Genomic DNA, 26,963 nt, shown 5'->3' with positions numbered 1-26,963 from the left:
GGTCCTCCCTCTCACTATAAGAAGCCGCTGTATCCCTGAAGGCCGATAGGTGGCGCTGCAGGGACAAGTAAGCGCAGGGGCCGCTTCAATAGGAGGGGCTTATAGCGGACAAATATTTGATCAATCACCCCGCGGTGGGAGGAGCCTAAGGAAGGGCAATGAAGGCGAGAATTGTGTTGTGCGCAGGCGCGGGGCTGTCCCCTTCCCGAGAGTGAGGGTTGCTGGGCCACATGACGTGGCCTGGCAACGTCCGCACCGGTGCGACTGCCGGGAACCCGGCGCTGCCGGAACTGCTCGCGGCCTAGTCCGGACGCGGGTGTGCCTGGAAGCCGGTTCCAGGGACAGCGGCAGCGGCGGCCCGGCCTGCGGAGACCCGACGAGGCCGCTGCCATGGGAGAGTGATGCGCCTGCGCCCGCAGTTCCGCGGCAGCGGCGAGACATGAGGAGACCCGGCGGCAGGGGCAGCGGCGGCGGTTCCTGAGCCCCGAGATGGAGGAGAAATACGGCGGGGACGTACTAGCCGGCCCCGGCGGCGGCGGCGTCCTCGGGCCGGTGGACGTGCCCAGTGCTCGGTAAGGGACTGATCCGGCTTCCCGCCTCCTGCCTCCGGAGCTGCCCTCTCCCCGCGCCTGTGCTCGCGATCTCGCTCGCGGACCTGGACGTCAGCTTGGCCGATGCGGGCACACCTTCTCCAGCCGCTGCCCTGGTTCCCCCCGGGTTGGCGTGGAGACCCACGTCCTTCTCATCCCCCTGACAGCCCGGACAGCCTGTTTGGTTTAGCACGCGCCCTGGAACCATCCGTTCTCTCCCCCTGTTTCCAAGCTGCTTTTAGCTTTCATTGGTTTCTCTGTTCCCCGCTGCAGAAGGAATGCTCCAAAATCCAGGACGGTTCCGTTTGAATCCCTGGTTTTCAGGGCAGACCGTTAACCTAAGAACTGCCAGCCAGTTAACTGAGAGCTTTTTCTGATCGATGAGAAACATTTCTGTTGACTGTTTCTCTTTAAAATAGTAGTTTAGCGACTACTTAATTTCTGACGTCTCCCCGCATAAGTTAGGGGAAGGTGTTACCGTCTCTTCTGACGAAGAAAGCAAAGTACAGATGAACTTCGATGTTCACGTTAACCTCACATCAAGAATCCAGCCATCATTTAGTTTTCTTTACCTTCCCTTGTTTATTATTAAATAAGAAATGTATGCTCATTGTCAAAAAATCTAAACAGTACAAAAATTCAGAGTAAAAAGCGAAAATTCCTCTTTACCGTCCTAGCCAATGTTCTCACTACCCCCTAGATAAATACAGTAACCACTTTCGAGCGTGTCCTTCTTGACCTGTCTTAAGTTCTGAGATAGTACCAAAGATGTATAAAAAAAGGCCCAACAATTTAGCTGGAACTGGCATTCATTGCCTTCATTTTTAATGAGGTTAAAGTTTTCTCCATTTTAAATACTTATTCTGATAAAGTCTTTGGAATTGTAGAAATAGAAGTACTATTTTTTATTAAAAGGAAAGAACACAAAATGCTGGAATAGAACTGCATTTTTGTAGTACAAGTTTGATTTTCTAATCTATTTTGAGAAACTCATTTTGTAAATAACCATATCAGATATTTACTGTGACAGTAAGTCCAATCACAGTAGGTGATTCTGGTCTGGATTTGGTCTAAATGAGGAAAATGTTATAAAGGACAGTGCTAGGTCAATTGACAAATTAGATTATGGACAATAGATTTAAAAAAAAGTATATCAATGTTAAATTTCCTGAAGCTGGTAATCAATTTTATGAGGCTGTCCATATTCATAGGAAATTCAAGTATTTAGTGATAAAGGAGCATAATGCATGTAATTTACTCACAAATAAACTAGAAAAAAAGTAAAGTCTATGTATTTAGATATATAATAAGGCAAATGGGACAACGTTAGCAATTAGGGAATATAGATAAAAAGGGTATACTATTCTTGCAACTTCTCTGTAAACTTGAAGTTATTTTTGAATAAACAGTTTAAAGTTATTGTGTTAGGTAGATGGGGAAACAGTCTTTTGCCATCTTATTTGCATTATTTGCTTAGCAGAACTGCCCTTCTATTGTAGTTCATTGCAGAATCAAATTCAACTCAGAACTGGTTGAATTTTGCAAGTTTTCCTTTATAAAGACTAAAAATCGAATAGTGGTTATAATCTGCAACAAAAACTAATTGATAAATCCTTTAATATAGATATTTTTATGCATGAATTCACAAGTACGAATTGTTTTAAACATTTCTATTCGGGCATCTATAAGTTCTCTGCATATAAGGGCACAGAGTGACAGCCAGCATTTGTTAGGCGCCTCCTGTGTTCCACATGATTGGAGTACAGCATTTCACTTAACCCTTAGCACGGTGCTACAGATCTTGTTTCACAGATGAGGAAACCAAGATGTAGAAAAGTTAAGTAATTTTCCCAAAGTCACATACCTAATAACCGAACTGAGAATTAGTTATCCCAAACCCCATGTATAGGTATAGTGCCTTCTACATAGTAGACACGAGTATTTACTAAATGAATTGTATTTGAATTGCATGCACTGATTTTTTTTTTTTTTTTTTTTAAACTAGGAAACTGAGCTGCTGCAGTGGGCAAAGCCCAAGAAGCAGGTTTGAGCTCAAACCCAAATTTCAGTAATCCAGGTTTATAGAACCAGAGATTTTTCTAAACCCTTTGCACAGAAGACTAGTGATACCTTTGATGAGACTAGTTCATGGCAAATAATGACTTATAAGATGAGGAGGTAGATTGTCTTCCCCTCAGTTGCCCAGAGAATCAGTAAGTGGCTTAAGGGCCACTGCCCTTGTTCAAGAGACTCTTTCCTCTACTCCCAACTTTCCCCCTTAGTAAATGAAACTGTTTATTGTTTCCCTCTGCAGTATGAACTAGGAATGTCTACTTACTCATGTGTGGTTACTTGGCCTTAGTGTGTCACCATTAGCCCAACAGGAAAACTTCATGGAGACTTTAAAGATCAAAGTATTCAACTTTTGAAGTTAGAAAATTTCTGATTTAAAAAGATAACAAAAGATCTTCAATATAGATTATGTTAAAAGTCACATAGCGTTATCAGAATGTACCTAAATATATGTATGTCCATACATGGAAACGCAAAGGAAAAGGTTTGGAAGGACATACGTACCTGGTTGGTCACCTATGAGGAAGAAATTGGGAATGATTTTATTTAAAACTTTTATACACCTAGCTACTCGAGAATTACTTTTGTAATCACTGTTTTTATTTTTTTAATTAAAAAGGGAACAAATAAATTAGTGTCAGATCATAATAGTTAACATATTGAGAAATATTTTAGTGTTCCATATGACTAAATCTTGCCATTAAAGAGCCAAATTTTTTAAGTCGTGTTAATTCTTGAAACAAAAATTATTTATAAATAATTGTACATATTGCTCCCATCTTCTTAAAACAAATATATTAAATATAATTTACCTTTTCCTTGGTGACTTTTGGTCATTTTGAGCATAATCTGCTGAACTGAGCTTAAATACAGTCATTTCTTCAAAGGCTCCTTCCTAGTGCAAGTGTTTTGCATATGCAAAATACCCTTTGACATACCCTTTCTTTTTCCTTCATGAATTCTTGTTTTCCTGCCTGTTTGTCTTAGACCTCAACTCCTTGATGGCAGGGTCTCTATTATGCATTTAGCGTCTTGGATAGCACTTAGAAATGTATTTAGTTCTAAGTAACCAACTACAAAAGCTTTAAACAAATAGGGATGTATTCTGACCTCAGAGAAACCAGAGGTTGCTGGTATTTGTTCAGCCCCTCCGTGATACCATCAGGGACCAGATTCTTTGTCCTCCGTTCAATGCCATCCTAAGTGTAGCTTTCATATTCATGCTTGTCCTAAAATGAATAACATTTTTTAGATAAGTTTTAGATAAAAGTCCTCCCTTGAAGGGAGAAAGAAGGTGAAAGTACCACTTCTAGCTACATCTTTTTTCAGGAAGGTGGAAAGCTGTACCTGAAGCCACCCTGCCAGGTGTCCCTTACCTCTCATTGGCCACACATAGCATCTAGCATATAGTAAATTGTACAAGGAATATTTGAAGAATAGCTAAATAGCTTCGTGAGGGATATACAAGGCTCTTTGCTGACATTAAGAATTCCCAGACTGCTGTGATTTCTAATGTACTCTGTATATTTTTCCTGGTCTTGTTCCCTCCCTGCCTTGTTGAGTGTTATCCTTATTTCTGTCCTGCTGCCTTATATTTATACTTAGTTAAGAGCTTACAAAGGTTTTGAGCTTTACTTCATTTTATCCTTTTCTTTCATTTTGAATTCATTGCTGAGTTGCTGAAAGTTTAAAATTGCCAGAAGCTTGACCACCTCTTATGTACCAAATTACTGTATTATATATATTACGGTACTACATATTACTATATCACACAAGTACAATTGTAGAGTTAGCATTCTTTCATTTGGTAAACATTTGCTGAACACATTATGCAAGTCCCTGTGTTAGGAGCTGAATAAACAAAGGATTTCACTCAACTACTATTTTTACTAGCTAATTATGAATTGCTACCATGATTAGAGTGTTTAATTAGCATTAACATAGTTCATTTACCTAAGTCTGTACGACTTTTTTCTCTAGCTAAGTGGGCCAAAATCTAAATTAATTCTGAGATTTTAATATGCATTTTGTCTTTCATATTTCAAGATTTTATTTTTCATGTGAGCCAGTGTGAATGTATAATTGTAAACAGTTTAAAAGATGGGAACCTTCAAAGCCTTTTGGATGAACTTTGATTTTCTGTGTAACATGTTAAAAAGAGCATACTTAAGTGACATGGGCTTGACTCGGCTCCAACTTCTAGGCTTCATATTTGGGTTCCATTTTGGGTTTTAGTTTCATTTTTTTGTTTATGTATATTTGTGGTTTTTATAATGATTCCTGTTACCTGTATAATAAGGAGAAAACAGATTACAGAGCTCCTTGTGATTTCAATGGTAATGAAACTTGTTTCTGCTTTTATTTTTTCAGATTAACAAAATATATTGTGTTACTATGTTTCACTAAGTTTTTGAAGGCTGTGGGACTTTTCGAATCATATGATCTCCTAAAAGCAGTTCACATTGTTCAGTTCATTTTTATATTAAAACTTGGGTGAGTGTTTATGCTTTTTCCCCTTAATGTTTTTATTTCTTGGAGAATCCTGTTTTATCTGCATATCTTTAGGAAATTTTGCGTAGAATATTTTTTGCATTTTTCGTAATGAGAAGTTGTTAAATATTTTTTAATAGAATACCTGAGGTTAGCTATACAAAGAAATTGATTAAGAAAAAAGGATTGTTGTACTCTAATAGCTTGCCCAAACGTAGACTTTTACCTTAGTTTGCATTAGTGAGGTTTTTGCAAATTTCTGGCTTAGTAGAAGACAGCTAGATTTTCATATCTGCTTCAGCATTCAATCTCTTGTAGTATCTCAAATCAGTTAGCCTCTGAACAGCTCTACTGTATGCCCCTGAGAGAATAAGAATGAAAAGGGTGAATAATGTCTTAGTATATTTTATAAAAATAGCTTTGACCTCACAGACTCCCTAAAAGGGTCTCAGAGGTCTTAGGGATCCCCAGACCAAACTCCTAATTTAATCCAACCTCCCAGCAGACAGAATGTTACCTGAAACTTGTCTTGGCACAGACATTCCTTGTTTTCTAAGTTAAACCATGCTGGGCTGTGTTTACTACATGATCACTTCACACTACAGGATCCTCATATAATATAAATTTTACATTATTCTGCATTTAATAAGAAATTCTCTCTAAATAAAGATTCTCTGAACCTTGTGTTTGATAGTGACCACCTTCTGCGTTAATAAAAATCTGCCAAAGACTCCTGAGAGTATAATTTTAGTAATTATGGAAAGTAATTCTTGACAAGGAAATTTTAAGCCCATTTGTATGCATTTTTATATAACTATTTTGGGAGTGTGAAAGGTAGGGATAAATAACTAGTACTTCATTTCTGTTATTTTAAGATTTGTTATACTGAATTTTGGAAGTGATTGGAATTATCTTTTTTGGTATTTCGAAGTATGAAAAAATACTGAGACTTTTTCTGGCTTATGACCTACTTCAGAAAGCAGTTACAAAAGAAAAGTTCCCAAAATGTTGAAATGGGGAAGCCTTATTAAAATAAGTATTGTTCTCCAGTATAATTTCTTTAGAGAGTAAATACCTTTCAAGTTCTAGTATATTTGTTTAAAGTAAGTGTCTTTGCTTAAAACCACACTTTGCACATAAAATTAATATGTTAATGTTTCAATATTCACAGGACTGCATTTTTTATGGTTTTGTTTCAAAAGCCATTTTCTTCTGGAAAAAGTATTACCAAACGCCAGGTGAGTTTTTTGCAGAATCCTTTTTTCCTAGCAGCTTCCCTTTCAGCAGGCCAAGAGACAATGCTCTCTTTCATCAGGGTTCCTTAATGAATGATTTAAGTGCAAAGCATAACATTTCCAGGGTTAGCTAGTCTATTCAGAATTGGGGCTTCAAGAGTGAACTATAAAGTGCTAAGATAGTGAAATATTTAAAAATGCAGAAAAGGATAGAAAATTTGTAAGGCATGCATGTGATTATTCTCTCTAATACAGATTCCTTATTCTGAAGGATTTACAAATCAGACATGGAGCTATGCCCAAGAGCCTAGTACAAATGTGGGATGTGGATAATGCATAGGGGTTATGAATAAGGCCTGTAGAGTCAGACAAATTCATAGTCTATCTGTCCTGCTTACTAAATCTCACTTTGAGCAAATTACTTAATTTCTCTACCTTAATTTTCTCACCTATGAAATGGAGAAATTACCTTTTTAAGAAAACTCTGAGGAATAAATGAATTAATACTTATAAAGTTCTTAAAATGAGTATGCAGTACACATAGCTGTCACCATCATTATTATTATTCCCTTCAGGCATCTGAGATTCAAGATGCATACCAGAAATGTCCTGCATTCTTTATAATCTCCTCACATTATTGCCTATTTGGGCAGTAGTTATACCCTACCGCATTTGCTTTATGCCACAACTTGGAACCCTGTGCCATGTTTGATATTAGAATGACAAATTTTAGTACTTCTGTTTTAGAGACCAAGAACATTTGTTAAAATAGAGTTACTATTTTAAACCCCATCATGACCTTTTTTATCTCTTTTAAAATAACTGAAATATTGAATAGTCTTGGTGGAAAAGAATTTAAAGACTAAAATATTAAGTGTTTCTTGCAAACTGGTGAGAAATTAATTTAAAAAGAAAAAGTTATACTTTATTGGAAAAGATTTTAAGATATAACAGACAAGAATATAGAAAATGGATAATAATACTGTCTTGCAGATTCACATTTAGTCAAGGGATCTTAACATTTTCTATTTCAAAATATTTAATAAGCCTTTAAAATAGCTATTACGTTATTATCTTTATGTGTATTATTTGAGGTTTTTAGATATTTAGCAAAGCATATGACTAAAATTGTTAATATTTTGTTTCCATTTATAGTGGATCAAAATATGTAAACATGCAGTTGCTGGGTGTATCATTTCACTCTTGTGGTTTTTTGGCCTTACTCTTTGCGGACCACTAAGGTAATTAAAAGTGCATGTTTTGAATGTTTATTTATATTTCTTCATTTTTAATATTAGTTTATTCCATTATATTTTATGTCAGATACTTGTGTCAAGTTATGTACAAATGTTTTTATAGCACTGGGTATAACTCAACAAATATATATAAATACATGGAGTACCTGTTTAGTTTGTGGACTAGTTCTTTGGTAAATACCATTAACATTTTGTTCATGATCTATCATAGATATTTTACTACTTAGAGTCCAGAGTTTCAGAACATTTTTAACATAAGTGACTTTTTAAAATCATTTATTGGTGATCCCTTTTAGCAGCTGATTTTAAAAAACTAGAAGGGCCTGAATAGTAGATAAAAACCAATATAGAAGAAAACAAAATCTTTAACCTTTCCGCCCCACACACATAATTTAAATACAACTCTGAAAGTACTTTAGCACCCACAGAAAATTCTTGAAAGATATGGTTGTAAACAAAATGTCTTAGGACTAGTGTGTCAATCATCAGGTTAAAGGTGAAAAACAAATTTGATATTCCCTAATCTATATAATCTTTTTATGCAAATGGGCCAGTTCAGAGGGGGAAAGGCTTAAGGACCACTTAATTTAATAGGAATTGTAACATTTGTAACTACATTAGCATTCTTTTAATAGTTCTCCATCTTTAAAGGGCTTTACTTATTGAGTAAACGTATAAGAAAAAGTACCTTGCCATTGATGAGGGGAGAATATGAGTACAAGAAGTAAGGAGTAAGATGAAGGATATCCTGAAGAATCTCACTCAGAATAGTGGCATGGACAGAGTAGAAAGTGATAGGTAGGAAATGCTTTGTGAGACAACTTCTAGGTCTGGGTCCCTTTGGCTTATTTACCTTGTACTTTGTCCTGTGAAGAATGTGCATGATTCCAAATGTCACATCCATGACAGCAGGAGCATCCTGGAGTGGTGGGAAGGCTAACTGAAATATCTCACCTTGAGGAGAGCTTTTCAGTTTATGCTTGAATATGATTGGTGGTGTTGCTTATCTTCTCATTTTAAAATTCTTGTTCATGACATTATGTTTTGGTCCATATGTTGCTAAATCACTGTCCTTCTGTGTTAGGATAGGGAAGGAGGGGAAATCATTCTTAAATTCTTACTTGGCTCCTTATTTACTTTCTGCCCTTAAAACCCCTGACAATACTAGCTCCTCTGCCAACATTGCCCCTCTCATTCTCTTACTAAAGCCATAACACAATTTCTTGATTAGAAAGACTCCTTTGGTGTTTTCATAACCTGTGTCATTTATTTTAGGTTAGTAGTATTCTACTGATATATTTGTTTTTTTTAAATTGTAATTTCCCAATATTACTAGAACTAAAGATATTACTGCTGTGTTCTCATTATAGATTTTTGGGTAAAGAGGAAACAATGAAAACTTTTAATGAGCCTCTGAAAATCTGTTTATTTAGATCCTATAAGTTCCCTTTGGCTGGTGATGTTTTTAAAAATTTTCTTGATGTTTCATACATATAAAAGAGTCAATATAAGTAAATATATTTAAATCATAAAATGAACATTCATGTATCCAATATCCAGCCCCCAAAATAAAACCTTGCCAGTCAGTGTCTTTGAAGCCCTCCTGGTATGTCCCCCTTTCCCCTCCCATTGATTGTAACCAGCATCTTAAGTGTTTTAGTCTCTTGGTTTTCTTTATAATTTTACCATATATAAACGTATTTCTTTTTTTAATGTTTAACTTTATAGGTTTTTTAGAATTACATTGCATCTATTTTTCTACAGGATACTTCTTTCAGTGTTATGCTTGAGATTTTCTCATGTTGATGCATGTAGTATATAGTGTGTGTGTGTGTGTGTGTGAGAGAGAGAGAGATTCATTCATTTTTATGTCAGTTTTCTGAAATATAATACACAATATAATTATAAAATTCACGCTTTTTCTTAGTCCATTTGGGCTACTGTAACAAAATACCATTGATTGAGTATCTTATAAACAACGCAAATTTATTTCTCACAGTTTTGGAGGTAGAAAAGTTCAAGAGAAAGGTGAAGCAGATTCAGTGTCTAATGAGGGACTGCTTCCTGGTTCATAGACAACTGTCTTTTTACTGTAACCTCACATGACAGAAGGGGCAAGGGAGTGCTCTGTGGTCTCTTCTATAAGAAAATGAATCCCATTCATAAGGGCTCCAGCCTTATGACCTAAGCACCAACCTAAGGCCCTACCTCTGGATACTCTCACATTGGGAAACAGGTTCAACATATGAATTCATGAGGGGTGAGGAAGGCACTTAAACATTTAGTCTAGCACCTGTAAAGTGTACAAATCAAGGGGAAATATTTATTGTCTTTTACTCTAGTCGAATTCATGCTTTTTGATAAAGATCAGATATATTCATGAATTATAACGTTTTATTTTTGTAGGACTTTGCTGCTATTTGAACACAGTGATATTGTTGTCATCTCACTACTCAGTGTTTTGTTCACTAGTTCTGGAGGAGGACCAGCAAAGGTAGAATTTTCCATTATTAGCTACTTGAAAATTGAAAGCATACATGTAAAATGTTCTCCAAACCAAGAATATAGTATCTTTTACCATTCAAAAGAATGCAGAGGCTTTTTCTACTAATTTAAATTTTTTCTTACAAACTTTGTTTTTTACTTTTTATTTTGACATCATTGTATATTCCTAGGAAGTTGCCAAAAAATAATAGAAAGGTCCTTGTGCCTTTTACTCAAATTCAGTAGTAACGTCTTACCATACTCATTTCTACTGTCAGAACCAGGAAATTGACATTGGTACAATCCATAGACCTTATTCAGATTTCACCAGTTTTAAATACATTCGTGTGTGTGCATTTGTGTCTGTGTGTTGTAGATTCATGTAACCACCACCACAGTCAAGGCACAGAACCTACTGATCACCACAAACATCTCCTTCATGGTGTATCTGAACCCTTCTCCACCTCATTTTAATTCCTATACATCATTTTTGGAAAATACCTAAGAACTTGTTATATTTAAAGTCTGATGAACATTTTTTAAATGAATATTTATACAACATTTTGCCAACTAGGCAATCCTATTCATCTTAAGTAATTTAGTATTATACCTTTATAGTAATCGAGTCATCAATCTTTAATTCCAAATTCTAACAATATTTTTATTTACTAAAATGTTTCCTTTGCATGGTACATTGTTCTAGTTATAGGAGAAAGGAGAAATAAAGACAAAGTATAATTGTCCCTGTTTTAAAAGGTGCTTCAGGCTAGGTAATGGAGGCAGATGAATAAAATAAAATGAACAAAATAATGTGCCAAATAGAGCAGAATGAGAGACTACTCAGCCTATAGGTTTCACATTGGATCATTAGTATTAAAGCATATGCCACTGTTTAAGCTTTTCCCCCTCACTCATAAGAGTACTACAAAATGTCAAGTGGACTGAAGAGTTTGGTAGAAGATATTTGTAAACACATAGAATAAAATATAGACGGATAATTAATCTATGGACAAAGAACTTTCTGAGCATAAAAGCAGTGGAAAAAAATCAGTCATTCCATAAGGCATATAAATGTCTAATCACTATATTGTACACCTAAAAACTAATATGTTTTATGTCAACTGTAATTGAAAATTTTTTTTAAATAAAAAATCACAAAAGGAAAATTTAGTACATTTGACTTCATAAAGCTTCTATATAACAGAAATCATTGTGTAAATAACAAACTAAACAACAAATTACTACAAATAAAAACTTTACATTTCTCTAAAATATAAATCAATTAGAAAAATGTTTAGGATCCTCAACAGAAATGAACAAAGGACAGGGAAAGACAACTCACAAAATAAATACAAATGACGTCAGAACATTAAAAGAAATAATTTTTGCAGCACCAATAATCAAATGCATATCTTCTCATTAGTGGCAATACTGAATCTTGGCAATGATCCAGGACTCAGTGATTTTTTTTTTCTGAGTTATGAGTGCAACACTATAAAATTCTTAGTTGCCCTCTTTGTTAACAAAGGATTAAATTTCTCCATATCTGAGTGTTCTTGATGTTTCCATATCCTGATTCAATGAAAATTATGAAATTTTAATTTATGTAGTTTATGTATACTGACTTTTGCCAACTATCTACCACACTACCACAAGTGTAGGGGTAATCACATAATGAATAGAATAGGATCGTCACTTTTCATTTTAAATTTTTATTTAATGGAAGTATCTGGTATTATACTTGTACATTTGTAAACATAGCATGTATAATAATGTTATTTAATTTGCTTCTGTACCCCAGATTCTGGAGTATTTGCATAAACTAGGCTATTATGTCCTTTTCATAATTTTCTTGTGTCAAAATCCTTTCTCTGGAATGAGAACATAAAAAGTTTATCAGCTTTTAAGTGCCTTACACCTTTACTAGATATTAGAAATGACTTTGCTAATTTTCTTAATGTGCCCTCTTAGTTCTGGTTCCCTAAAAGAGTGGTAACTAGGACATTGATATGTTGTAGAATAAGATAAGTTCTTGCTAATTATTCTTTAGCTACTTAGGCTTTTCAACCAGAAGCAGTGTAACATTTGCAAAGATAATTTCTGTGTTAAGTTTGTGCATGGTAACATGGCTAGCCATATTAGCAAGTAGACAGTTGAATTTGTCATTATGTATCTTAAATGCCTTTAAAATATCCTGCAGAATTTGTTGAAGCTCTTTACTTTTATCTTACTGTAAATACTGTAAATTTATACTGAACAGTGTAAAGGCTGTAACGTCAGATGTTATTTTACTTTAAATATTTACTTGAAAATTTTTTTCTTTAGCATTTGTATAGTCATTGGTCTTAAAAATGAACTCTTGAAAAAGCCATCCTTAGATTATTCTCTTCATTTTCAGACAAGGGGGGCCGCCTTTTTCATTATCGCTGTGATCTGCCTATTGCTTTTTGACAATGATGATCTCATGGCTAAAATGGCTGAACACCGTATCCTTTTGCAATATATCAGAGTTATGAAATCTTGCAGAAAAATAGAAGATTGGCACAATGGGAAATAGAGTGACTGAATTAAACTATCAGAAATTTAGGGACAATGGAAGTACTTTAGATTGTCCTCATACAAAAAAAAAAAAAAGATTTGCCACTCAAGAAAAGCAGTCTATTTGCTCACTTGTAATTTAACAGTTTAAATGCTCATGTTAGAAGTCAGTAGCAATTACTAAATGTAAACTTTTTTTACATTAAATGAACATTTGGCATCTTCAGGCCTGAAAAGTAAAGTTTAAATTCCTTAATTGGTATTCACTCTCTTGCTCTAAATTACTATTTCCAACTCAGCCCCAGTCTTCTCTTACGCAAACCTGACTTTCCAGTCAAATATATCTACTTATTTTCTCCTACAGACATACCTCGTTCTTTCCTATCCATACACCTTTCTTTGCCTTCTCCATTTAGCAGAAATCAGAACACCAGTTTTGATTCTTCTGGTTACAGATACTCACTGACTAAAACTTGGTTAACTAATATCAATTTATTTTGTTACAATAAAAGAGGGTGCCATGGCTTTGCAGAACTCCAGGTTGCTTGTGATACAGCTATGCCGCATCACTCTCATTTGCTTCCCGCTTCCTTGCTAAGGGTTATGTAGTCTATGACTTAGAAACAGATTTAGAACTGATTTTACATGTCATTCTAAAAGAGCAAACTTCATTCCATTGGATAGGAGTGGTCCAAGGAGGTTCCTTGCTCTTGTCCCTTCCTTCTACTTGTGTGTGTAGTTATATATGTCTTTTGGAGGTTAAGTACTGAAATTTAACAACTATATCAAGAACCATTATAATTGTTTTAGAGGCAACACAAGGAATATATGAACATCCAATTTATTGATCATACCCCCAAATTAAATTTTAAATTGTTTCGTAGTCAGGTTTGAGGCCTCAGACTAGTCTGTAGTCAACTTAAAATGATGTAGCTAAAATTAAGGAAGACTTAAGCATTCAAAAAGTAAGTATTTGGAATTTTTTCCTTTACTCCAGTTCACTTAGCTGAAGGACATCATGACAGTGCTCTAACTCACATGCTTTACACAGCCATTGCCTTCTTAGGTGTGGCAGATCATAAGGTATGTTCTTTTCTCTTTTGCTAATGTGACCAAAAGATTCTGAGAAGTTACAGAAACTGGTACTGGAACTTTAAAAGTGTGTTTTTAAAAATTTATCAGTAATTTATAATGCTGCTTGCCATTTAAGTAGTTCAGGAATTTGGGATATGGAAAAATATACTAGTTCCATCTCTTCTAATATGTATTTAAGGATTGACTATTGGGTAATGCATGTATTTCTAATGAGACTTATTTAATTTTATTCGTAGGGTGGAGTATTGTTGCTAGTACTGGCTTTGTGTTGTAAAGTTGGTTTTCATACAGCTTCCAGAAAGCTTGCTATAGATGTTGGTGGAGCCAAACGTCTTCAGGCTTTATCCCACCTTGTTTCTGTGCTTCTCTTGTCCCCATGGGTCATTGTTCTTTCTGTGACAACTGAGGTAAGACCAGGAATTCATTGGTAATACATAAAATGAGTTGCTGTTTCTTATAAATGTTAGTTCAGTACATTGTATTTTATTTCAGTTAGATTGCAAGTGGCTTCAATTATCTTTGCTTTTTCTTTGTAGTTTTTGAAAAAAGAATTTTAAGGTTAACTATTTTACTTTATTATTATTTTAATTGTTATTATGGTGACATTAGTTAACAAAATCTAGTAAGTTTCAGGTATACAATTTAACAGTAAGGCAAATACACACATACACATATTGCATTGTGTGTTCACCACCCATATTTAGATTTCCTTCTGTTGAAAAATTTTTGGAGCAAATATTATTGTTCATAGGAAAATTGAATTAAGTACCATTACATATATATATTCCTACCATGCCTGTGACTTAAAGGAATCAGTTGAAACAATACCTACCATGTGCTAGGCACAAGGATTATGGGTCACCTGGTATTTATAAAATTATTACACAATAATGCTTTTGTTTTTAATACTTTGGGGAATATTGGAAATATGTGCCAATATCTTATATATAGTTCTTATATTTTGGCATTTTAAAATCATACTGAATCATGAGAATATTTGTTTACACATAAAGGGGTTAACTGAAACATCTTAAAAGATGTGAACTTTATACCCATATAGTATTGACAATTTTTTTTTTTTAATTTCTAGAGTAAAGTTGAGTCCTGGTTTTCTCTCATTATGCCTTTCACAACGGTTATCTTTTTTGTCATGATCCTGGATTTCTATGTTGATTCCATTTGTTCAGTCAAAATGGAAGTTTCCAAATGTGCCCGCTATGGGTCCTTCCCCATTTTTATTAGTGCTCTACTTTTTGGAAATTTTTGGACGCATCCAATAACAGACCAGCTTCGGGCTATGAACAAAGCAGTACACCAGGAGAGCACTGAACACGTCCTATCTGGAGGAGTGGTAGTGAGTGCTATATTCTTCATTTTGTGTAAGTGTTTTTCTCCTTAGCAGATTTCTTCTTATGGATTCTGATGTTCACATCATTTACTTATATTTGGGAAGTTGTTCAGTGCTTGCATTTTGCGCTAGTAGATGCTATATTGGTTTTGGGGTAGCTTAATTTTTAAACTTTTGTAATATTCCTTTTTTTTTTTTTCCTGTTTTTAGCTGCTAACATTTTATCATCTCCTTCTAAGAGAGGACAGAAAGGTACCCTAATTGGATATTCTCCTGAAGGAACACCTCTTTATAACTTCATGGGTGATGCTTTTCAACATAGCTCCCAATCAATTCCTAGATTTATTAAGGAATCACTAAAACAAATTCTTGAGGAAAACGACTCTAGGCAGATCTTTTACTTCTTGTGCTTGAATCTGGTAAGATTTTTAAATATTAGTGGCATATCTTAAAAAGCTTAATCTTTTAATTCTGATAATTCTGGTATAATTTTAGTAATTTCTAAATTTCTTGTAATTGAAGATGAGCTAAAATTACATTTTCTGTAAGTAGAAAGATTACAGGATAATATTTAGACTACTTAAGCAAACAATTTCTGAGGCATTTTAGAAACATTGGTTTAGTGTGCTATTTCAAATCAGTAACCATAGTAGCTTGTAAAGATTTGACCTACTTGTAGGATCTCACTACAGACCAGACTGCTAACATTTTATAGCTTAGTTTATTGAGTTCTACAGACATATAAAAAAAAACTATCTCCTTTTAAATAATTTATGAGATGAACATATCTAATTTAGCCTAGTTTCTTACAATTTTTGTGAAATGAAGTTTTCATAGAAGGGCCAGTAAAATAAAGAGGCAGTTATATTTTCAAGTAAGGATTGGGTATAATTAAGGGTTAAAATCCTCGTGATTAAATTCTGATAAATCTCTCTTGAAACAGTTTTTCCCAATACACTCCTCCTCCCCTATTTTTTTTAAACATATTTTAGCTTTTTACCTTTGTGGAATTATTCTATGGCGTGTTGACCAATAGTCTGGGTCTGATCTCAGATGGATTTCACATGCTCTTTGACTGCTCTGCTTTGGTCATGGGACTTTTTGCGGCCCTCATGAGTAGATGGAAAGCAACTCGGATTTTCTCCTATGGGTAAGTACACTGACTGTTCAAGGTAATTTAGCATAATGAAAAATCTTAACTGCAAATTCCATCTTAGGGAATAAAATTTTACTATTCTTAATACAAATAATTTTTCAGAGCTTCGCTTCTTTTAATTTGAAATAGATAAGGGGAAATGAACCAAGCATTTGATAAATACTGTGGCAGTAAGCTCAGGATTATACTCGCTGACAAAACCCTCTTATAGGTAGGAAGCAAAACTCAGTTAAACATTGAGCTCTTTGCTCAATGTGTTTTTGAGACATTGAAGTGTACATGGTCGTTCACATCTTTGCTATTAAGAGTATTCAAAATTTGAAAGAGCCGTGCATGAAATAATTTTTTTTTTATGCCAGGCAACCCTTGGGGGCGACTTCACAGATGGCAAGGACCTTGCCATCTTACAATCCCTTATTATTATTATTATCATTTTAATGCCTATAGCACCTGATTTTCCTAAGTGACCTCCCATCCAAGTACTAACCAGGCCTGATCCTGCTTAGCTTCTACAATCAAATGGGATTGTCTTGTTCAGGGTGTCATGGGTGTAGACTGAATTATCTTTTCATTAAGTAAATAATTCAGTTCAACAATTTTAGAATCCCTAATTTGTATAAGGTATTTTGTTAAGACCTACTCTAAATAGATTAATAAATTCAGCTCTTATTTTGAACTATCAATATTGTTAAAGATCAGTGAGCCAAAAATAGAAATGATTTTGGTACAAAGCAGAATTTGTGTGCTGTGACAGAGGTACAGAGCACATCAAGGGCTTAAAGGAGAAATAACTGCTTGCTAAGAAATTAGGAAAGATTTGGCATAAGAAGATACATTTATTTATTAATAAATATATAAAATTTGAATAGATGTTTGTCCAGAAAGTACCTTCCAACCTACTAGTATGTTTAAAATCTTGGTAATTTTCTAATCTTACTATTTAGGCAGTTGAAACTTGGACTTGTTTTCTCATTTATAAATAATGTTTATATTTTTAAAATCATTGCCGTTTCCCTTTTCTAAAAATATGTCCTACATTTTTAGGTATGGCCGAATAGAAATTCTCTCTGGATTTATTAATGGACTTTTTCTAATGGTAATAGCTTTTTTTGTGTTTGTGGAGTCAGTGGTTAGATTAATTGATCCTCCGGAATTAGACACATACATGTTAACAGTAAGTTTTTTTATTTATCTATTTAAGTTTCTGCTCATATTTTTTTTATGGAAATTAACATGAATTCTTGTCTTACTGTTTACACTGCTGATTTTTAGAAATTAATCTTTTTTTCCAATATTTTAGTAGTCAGAATGTTAGATGACATTCTAAAACATACAAATTTCTTTCTGACTTATTAAATGTTTTCGTTTGAAGATGCATTTTTAAATACCTGAGGAAATTTGTTAGAGATAGAATCAGAAAAACATAATTTGTGAGGCTTTACTCCATAGATTATATTACTGCCATAGCAACTTTTAATGTGTATCTGTGCCTCCAGACCTTCACATGTGCTGTTTCTTGTAGTTGGCCTGCCCTTCCCTTACTTCTGACCTTCAACCTTCCTCAAGACTTTGCTTATATGCCTCCTCTTGTGGCTTACTTTTCTTAATCCCTCTCTTCCTCAAAGTTTATTAGATTTCTCTTTCTCAGTATTCCCATTGTATTTTGTGCATTCTTCTTTTAGCAATGTTGAGTTACAATTTGTCATTCTTCCATAATTAAGATATAAGTGAAGTGTTTTCAGGACCTGAATTGTTTATCATTAAAGCTTAACTTCTAGCACCTGGCTTGTAGTAGGAACTCAGCAATTAATTGAATGACTGAAAAGCAGTTATAAGCCTTGTGGTGGATGTATAAGTAAAATGTTTTTGGATTACAGTTTGGAAATACATTTTAAATTTTAAATGCTCATGTCCTTTGGCCTTTAATATTTATTACAGAAATATTCACACAAGTATGTAGAGGTGCATGATTGATTGATTGATAGAGACTGTGGTGGAAAAAAAAAAAAACAATATCCACCAATAAAAGGACTAGTTAAGTAAATCTGTCACTCATAGAATACCATGCAGCTGTCAAAAAGAATGAAGTTTATATACTCATGTGAAAAACATTTATTTACAAGATCTACTAAGTGAAAAAAATTACAAAGCAGTATTATAATATGAAACTGTTATTGATTTGAAATGGTATATATGTATTTATATTAGTATTTGCATAGAAAATACACAATCCTCTTAGTGTCTATTGGGAATAGAATTATAGAGAGCTTTCATTTTCTACATTTGTATGATGAAATACATAAATATGAAGCATTTCTCAGTAGAGGAGAAGAATTTATGAGACAAAGAGGTCTCTGTAAGCAATATTTGATTTCATTCAAAATCTTAACCATCTTCAAGCTCATAAAGCTAACTGAAAATTTAAATTCTAGCACAAGAGTCACAGGAAAAAGTAAATAAGCTCCATACATGTTTACAGAAGTAAATCCCTCCTCTTATTACCTTTGAACATTAATAAAAATTATCAGTCCCCCTTATTTTTATGTTTCTTTAATAAAACAAATGGATTTCTCTAAAGGAGAAATTGTAGACATATGTAAATTAAATAACACCTCAAGCTATTATTCAAAATCATTTTGTAAGAGGATAATTGAGGGTAACTTTGTTTATCCTTTGAGGTGTTATTGTGGAACCATAAAATAAAGATAATTCCATTTGTTTAAAAAAAATGAGAGATTGCTTTTATATGTTTACTTTTCCATTGTACCTTTTTTACTTTGGAAAATTTTACTATAAGACATGGTAAGACTATATTTATTTGAATCCACTAATTAGTAAATTATTACCTTAAAAACTATTGAAATTTGCCTAGTAATATAAACAAGATTTCAGGTATAGTGTATATTTGCAGAACTTTCATACTTTATTTAAATAAACAAAAGCATCATTTACTTATTCATAAGCCATGAACCAATTATATATTTTAATCACTTAAAGCAATTCCAAATCTCTCTACTTGTCAAAATTTTGTTTGGTATTTTTAAAAATATTCTATATTTTGGATTTACTTAATGAACTTAATGAGGTTTTACTATAAATACTCTCAAGACTATAAACAGAAAAAAATACATAACTATATACTAACTTTTAAATAACAAATTTATTTTTTAAATTACAAATTTAAAGGTTTTCTTTTCTCCCTCTTGCTAGCCAGTCTCAGTTGGAGGGCTGCTAGTAAACCTTATTGGTGTCTGTGCCTTTAGCCATGCCCATAACCATACCCATGGAGCTTCTCAAGGAAGCTGTCACTCATCTGATCACAGCCATTCACACCATGTACACGGACACAGTGACCATGGGCACAGTCACAGCCACGGATCTGCACACAGAGGCATGAATGCTAACATGAGGGGTGAGTCCTTGCCAAATATTGGTCTACTTTTCAACTGTGTTGTGAATTGACACTATTTATATTAAATATTGGTCTTCTGGTACGATTTTTTTTGAAAAACAATCTGTGGCTATAAAAGGTCTGAAGTATGCTGTAGAAAATGCTTACATTTGTTCATAAATGTCAATTAATTATTGTAATTATAGATTCCTTTTTATAGTGACAGTTGCATAAATATTATTTGCCAGGGAACACTAAGTGTGCCATTATGAACTTTCACTACAGAAGAACCAGGAGATTTTTATTGTGCTGTAAAAAAATGGGGAAGTATTTATTACTTATATTGAATTATTTATTCGGATTGTTTAAATAATTTGGGTAATGTTAAAACTCAGCTCAGTTTCTCTGAAGCTTTCCCAGACAAACCACACCATCATAAAACTCACCTTTTTACCACAATGCTTGGAATTCCATAAGGGTGGTAACCATGTTTTAATCATTTTGAAGTACCAGCCCCTAGCAGAATGCCAAGTGCATAGTAGGTACCCAGTAATATTTGTAGAATGGATAAAAGAACTGAATTATTAGATGTGCTTTAATTTTTAATGTTTTTATATATTTTACTTGTAGGTGTATTTCTGCATGTTTTGGCAGACACACTTGGCAGTATTGGTGTGATCGTATCCACATTTCTTATAGAACAGTTTGGATGGTTTATCGCTGATCCCGTCTGTTCTCTTTTTATTGCTGTATTAATATTTCTCAGTGTTATTCCACTGATTAAAGATGCCTGTCAGGTTCTCCTTCTAAGACTGCCACCAGAATATGAAAAAGAACTACATCTTGCTTTAGAAAAGGTATTATGTGTAATTTCTTCACTATTTTCTTTTAAAATAGCATTTGAAATTGATTAAGTTGACCTAACAAGAAATGTACAAGATATGAATGAAGAAAATAGTTTTACTTAAAGGACATAAACTAGGGACCGAATAAAAGAGAGATTTCCTTGTATGGGAAACTGTATTGTAAAGATGTTGGTTTTCTTTCATTTAAATCTCAACGTAGTTGCTTCATTTGGATTTTTTTGTTTTGTTTGTTTTTGTTTTAGGGGAGGATAGATAATCCATTATTACTTGGAATCTTATTTGGAAGAATTAATACTTGAGAATGAACAAAAAAAAATACAAGTTTACAGAATTATCTAATTAATTAATAGGATCCTATCTTGTGATTATAAAGTAACAGAATTAACTAAGGAAACTAACAGTTTTGTTCTTGCATAAGAATAAACACATAAATTGATTCTAATTTTAAAAATCAGAAACAGACCTAGGACGTTAAGAAATTCAGTATATACCAAAGATGACATTTCACATCATTGGGGAAGAAAAGGTTGAACCTAATTAACATTTCCACTTGGTGGAAAAGAAAAGCTATACTTTTGTGCCACACCATATAAAAATATATTTCCAGTGGATTAAACATATAAATGAAAAATTATAAAACTGCTAAAATGAAATAGAAAAATCATTTTATAGTCACAGTGGTAGCAAAAGCTTTCTTCATATGCTTGAAGTAAAACCAGAACCCAAAAAGAGAGGGAAAAAATCTATAGATTGGACCATCTGAAAATTGTCCATTGGCAAAAGATTTCATAACAAATATGAAATACAAGTCATGCCAAGAGAAAATATTTGCAACACGTATAACCAGGCAAAGGCCTTCTATTCATAACCATTTTTAAATCAAGAAAAATGGACTGAGAATATAAACAAGCAATTCATAGAAAAAGCAAATACAAAATAGAATGTATTTCAACTTGTCTTTCTATTCATTTAGGATCTGCCAATGAAAAGTTAGCATCTTGAATATTTAAAGCATAGCATCTTAACCCACTGTTTTCATAAAAGTAGAATAGTTTTCTCACCTCATAACTACTGAATACTATATCCTACTAATAAAAGTCTTTATTTCAAAATAATACATGTCTCTTACAGAAAATATCAAAATACAGAAAAGTACAAAGAAGCGGGGGAAATCACATATAATTCTACCACCTGGAAAGAAATGCTTTTAAAAGTTGCTTTTCTATATAAAAATATTTTGAAAATGAAAATGACAGAAAAAATTTTTAACTGCTTTTTAAATGTTTCTGCATTTTTGTTATGTTGATAAATATTCTAATACATTTTTAATGACAATGTAGTGTTACATTGTATGGGCAGTCTATTTATTTAACCAGCCCTCAATTGTAGAATATGGAGGATATCTTTATAATGTGTCATCTCTGTATAACAAACAATTTGCAAATGTATCAGTGTAAAGGAAACTATATAGTTGATTAAATGTACCTACTGTTTAGAATAGGCAAAGTACTTCTAATATAGGTAAAAATTGGTGTGCATCTGTTGAATATAAAGACATCTATACCCCAGTCACTTCCTATTCAGACCTACCTTCCTTGGCATCACTCCTAGGTCAAATATTTTAGGCACCTTTACCTCAATCTATTTGACCCTCTCCTATTCTTTCTCACTTCTGGGCTCTCCTTTTTTTTTTTTTTTTTTTTTTTTTTTTAGCAACCAGCTTAATAGTGGTTCCTAGACCAAAAAGATTGCTTTATGTTAAGTAAATTATACCCTTTAAGCCCATTTATATCACCTCTCCTTTTATTTTATTTGACAGATACAGAAAATTGAAGGATTAATATCATACCGAGACCCTCATTTTTGGCGTCATTCTGCCAGTATTGTGGCAGGAACAATTCACATACAGGTAACATCTGATGTGTTGGAACAAAGAATAGTGCAGCAGGTAATAATCTTTTGTTTTTAAAGTAATTTCAATTGAGGCAATTCATGCATAAAATTGTACACATTATAAGTTACACAACTTGATAGTGATTTAACTGTTAGAAAATATCAGTCTTTCAGCTAAGGATAAAGTTATGTAACTTATTTTTACATCTAAATTTGTTTTATATCCAAAAATGGTTAAAACAAAATCAAGTTTTAGTATTTAGAGGATAAGCTTAAGTTAATGTAAAAAATTTATTCATGGTCCACCTTCATTCCCAATAAATTGTCAAGAAATAAGTTATTGTAAATGTAGCCCAGAGTTAATAATATTAAAGTTGGCAAGGTATATGTTATGGTTAGAGATAAGGTTCAAAACAGTTCCTGTATCCTATTCTAAACATACTTAATCAGAAACAATAACTGTTTCTTTTTACTGCTTTGAATGCGAGATCAGAATTTACTGGCCTTCTAAAAGATCCTATCTAACATTTGGCCAAATAAATAGCAAACATTATTTTGAAGATTTATCTTTGACTATCTGTAGCTATAAAAACGTGATACCAGTTATTTAAGATGCGCGTTAAATGCATTAATCTAAATGCTTTAAAATATGTATTTTTATAACAGGTTACAGGAATACTTAAAGATGCTGGAGTAAACAATTTAACAATTCAAGTGGAAAAAGAGGCATACTTTCAACATATGTCTGGCCTCAGTGCAGGATTTCATGATGTCCTGGCTATGACAAAACAAATGGAGTCCATGAAATACTACAAAGATGGTACTTACATCATGTGAGATAACTCAAGAATTTCCCCTGGGGCATGAACAATGAAGATTAAATGACTCATTATTTATAATATTGCCAGAAGGAAGAAAATTGCACATAATTGTATAGAAACACTTTGTCGTATTTGAAATTTAAAGCTCCCTACTACTGGATCAAGGAATCTTTCTTAAAGGAAATTTAAATACAGAATGAGGCACTAATTGTTCAACTAAAATAATTATTGAATTATGTGTATAACAAGAATCTTAAAATTTGAATGAACATGATGTATCACATCATCTTTGAAAATGAACATATAATGGAATCGAGTGAAGACCAAAATTACTTCTGTGTTTACTTTGTTAGACAGCATCTCTATTGTAAATAATGTATTTACATGTTTATTACAAAGACCAAAATGAAAAATTTTTAGTCAATATTTTGCATAGCCCTAGGATAAAATAGGGATAAAAGTTCTATATTTATGGATTTTCTGTATATAAAACTGGTTTCTAATTATAACTTAAATCCATTAAGTAAAATCTGTATTGCCACTTTAAATGTAAGCTAAATTATTTGGGAGAAACTTCAACCACTGGTGTGAGACAAGCAGTGAGAACAGGGAAGTATAACATATACAGTTTTTGATGTATTAGAAAAACCAACCACTCCATAAAATAAATTTTTTTACTTTTGATAATATTTGCAAATGAATAATTACTTTATTAGGGTAAAGAACTTACACTAAGTCGTATCCATGTTTTTATTCACTTGTCTTCTGCCTCTAAAGTAGAATATTCCATTTCTGATTATGCATCTGGCATTCCTAGTTGCTTATCAATTTGGTATCCAAACAATGCTTTTCATCTTTTCATTTAACTATACATGTTGTGGAATAGCCAGTTGAGAGAATCGTAAATAATTGTCAACTCAGAGTTGAATTTTCTGCCTATAAATGTAATTTTTAAAAAAATTTCTGGAACATGCAGATACATAAGAAATATTGAAGCATAGGTAGTTATTTTAAAGTTTATTTAAAGTTTAATAAGTAAGTATTGTCCATAAACACTTGGGTACCACGAAATCAAAATATTTACCCTATAACCGCTTTCGATAATAATAACTTATATTTTTTAATTTCTAATTTAAACTGATAGTCTGAGAAGACTGTATGATATATGTGCATTTTTATAAACACCAAAGAATGTTGTCCAAAAGAAACTTTTGACTACCAATCTATTTATAAGAATCTGAATATTTTCATTCTTATACTAGAAATTTTGATAAATAGGATACGTTAATTTTAGTATGGGTACTATTTTCTTATCGATACCATAAAGGCCAATATGTATTTTAAATCATATTTTTGTCTTATTATATTTAATATGTGAGAGGTTTAGAAATTTGTTATAAGTTATTTTGATATTCCCTGTCTTTACACACTACCTGGTCCAGAATCTTCAATAATATATTAAAAATTTTTGAGTGGTAGGAAATAATTCATATTGATGTTTCAATGCAATATTTACACATTAAAAAATTGTAAGTAGATAGGTACAATAAATACTGCACTATTTCCCTTAGAAGGAAACCAGCAGGAAAATTAAAATGTGACTGAGAGATATCAAGAATAGAGAGAAGACGGGCTGAAGGTTAAAGGGGTGCAGGTGGGAAGTAGAAAAACTCCGGTATTGAAGAGCACCAGGCTACTGGTTCCAGGTTATACAAACCATGTGACTTGAGGCAAATCAGCCTCTCTGGGTATCTTTTTTTTTCTGATACATAAAATCAGAATAAAATCTCAAATTCACAGGGTTATGTGGAAGAAAAATAATGCATACGAAAGTGAATTGAAAGATGAAAAGGGCTAAATAAAGTTGAAGAATTATTATTTTAAACCTGACTTCAGAGGTAGCTTTTATTAATTTGTCTCTTCTTTCTATTGAAGTCAGTATCTAAGAGAGTAATTAGATATTAAGTGAACAAATGAGGTTAAAATAATGCCCCAAACAGAAACCTAATTATAGTCTGTTTGCCCCCAAAAAGAGTGGTGGTGATTGGTTAATACCTCTATTCTCTCTCTTCCCTTTCTCTCCAACCACTGTTTTCCATTATTACCAATTTAGGAGATTGTGATTTCTACTTAAAATAAACTTTACATCTTTTATAATATAGATTTATTGTTTCTTTTACATGATAAATGATGACACTTTAAACTTTCCTAATTGCAGCACAAGAATAATGAAGCTATACATAATTAGATATCTCTAAAGGATTCTGGTTTTACATTGAACTTAGATTATAATTCTTCCCTAAAATATCTACTATATTAATGCAGAGATTCATGTTTACTAGTTAACGGTCACATGGTCCAAATTCAAGAGTAAACGACAGCCTCCCACCTCCGTCATTCAGATACACAGCTCTCGTCTCTAAAAATTACTACACTTGTCAGTTTCTAGTATACCCTCCAGATATTTTATATGAATATACAAGCAAATACAGGTATGTATTATTTTTTACTTAGAAATTATTCCATAGTTGAAACATTAAAGAGTATCCTCATTCTTTTTCTTAGTCGTATAGTAACCCTATTGATGGGTTATTTTTTTAGGTTCCCATCTTTTGCTATTAAAGACAATGCTGATACGAATAGCCTGGTACAAACAAAACGTCATTCTGCATATACACAAATAAATATGTAGAATAAATTCCAACAAACAGAATTTCAGAGGCAATGGATTTAGGGCATTTATAAATCTGAAAAATATTCCTAAGTTGTACTTTATAGAGATTGTCACAGTTTGCCACATAACATAATCGCAGGTCTGTTCATATACACAGGTCTGGGCATTAGGGCAAGGACATTTTTGAGGGGTTGTTATTCTGCCTACCACATGGTTGCTTGGGGACATGGAGTTTGTTGAAAAGAAGCAGGTGGAATATTTTTGGAGTGATGGAAATGTTCTATATCTAGATCAGGGTGGTGTATACAACTATCAAAAGCTTAAATTATAATTTAACTTCTATATTTTTAAGTGTTTCTTTGAAGCGTTTTTATAGTTTGCTGGTAATTATTCAGAAGCTACTATGTGCTTCTGTAATAAGCACTACATAATCTGCTTTTTTCTCCTAGTATTCTGGTGTTATCACATATTAAATTTGCTTTAACATATATTTCAATAATGCAGATTAGATGTTTTCAGGTACATATTTTTCCACTTTCTACAGTTCTTTTCCATTTGAATTTAAAGGCCAAGCAGTTTTCCCCTTGCAACAAAGTATAGTATCTATTTCTGTCAATATTCACACAGTTATGGAAAGCCCATTTAAGAAAATAATACAATTCAATAGTTATTACGTTTTTTAAAACATTCAATAAATTCTCTGAAAAATTTATTAAAGTTCTTTATACAAAGACATTGCTCTAGGAACTAGGGATAAAGTCATCAATAAAACAAAGTCCTGCCCTAATGGACTTTTTAGTGGAGAAGACAACCTAGTATGTAAAAATATCAGGTTGTGAAAAGTACTATGAAGAAAATAACTATCGAACCCTTACCATATGTCCAATAGCCACTGTTTTAAGCAATAAATATGTATAATTATTATCCCACTGTTTGTTCTCTAGGCCTACTGAAAAGTTCCAGTCTAGGATCTTCAAAGTCTTGGGAATTCCCTTAATCTTTCTCTTGTGTTAAAACTTTTTTTTTATTAGAATATATATGTTTTTGTGGTAA

At 33.1% G+C, this 26,963-nt stretch overlaps 1 protein-coding gene across 1 annotated transcript; it reads left to right on the top strand.

Annotated features, from left to right (window-relative positions):
* The first annotated feature begins 253 nt into the window (after nucleotides 1–253).
* SLC30A5 (solute carrier family 30 member 5) lies at nucleotides 254–25,397 on the top strand. The gene is made up of 16 exons (XM_016122210.2): nucleotides 254–572; nucleotides 5,034–5,156; nucleotides 6,325–6,391; nucleotides 7,544–7,629; nucleotides 10,051–10,138; nucleotides 12,527–12,614; nucleotides 13,673–13,749; nucleotides 13,998–14,168; nucleotides 14,852–15,140; nucleotides 15,320–15,528; nucleotides 16,102–16,259; nucleotides 17,310–17,439; nucleotides 19,476–19,677; nucleotides 20,287–20,513; nucleotides 22,342–22,470; nucleotides 23,082–25,397. Exons 1-16 carry the CDS (start codon nucleotides 490–492, stop codon nucleotides 23,250–23,252), a joined length of 2,298 nt encoding a protein of 765 aa, XP_015977696.1. The 5' UTR covers nucleotides 254–489; the 3' UTR covers nucleotides 23,253–25,397.
* Nucleotides 25,398–26,963: the final 1,566 nt, after the last annotated feature.

This window comes from Rousettus aegyptiacus, unplaced genomic scaffold, assembly GCF_014176215.1.
Source record: "Rousettus aegyptiacus isolate mRouAeg1 unplaced genomic scaffold, mRouAeg1.p scaffold_m13_p_8, whole genome shotgun sequence".
Classification (NCBI taxonomy): domain Eukaryota; kingdom Metazoa; phylum Chordata; class Mammalia; order Chiroptera; family Pteropodidae; genus Rousettus; species Rousettus aegyptiacus.
This window is presented reverse-complemented; position numbering and strand designations above follow the sequence as displayed.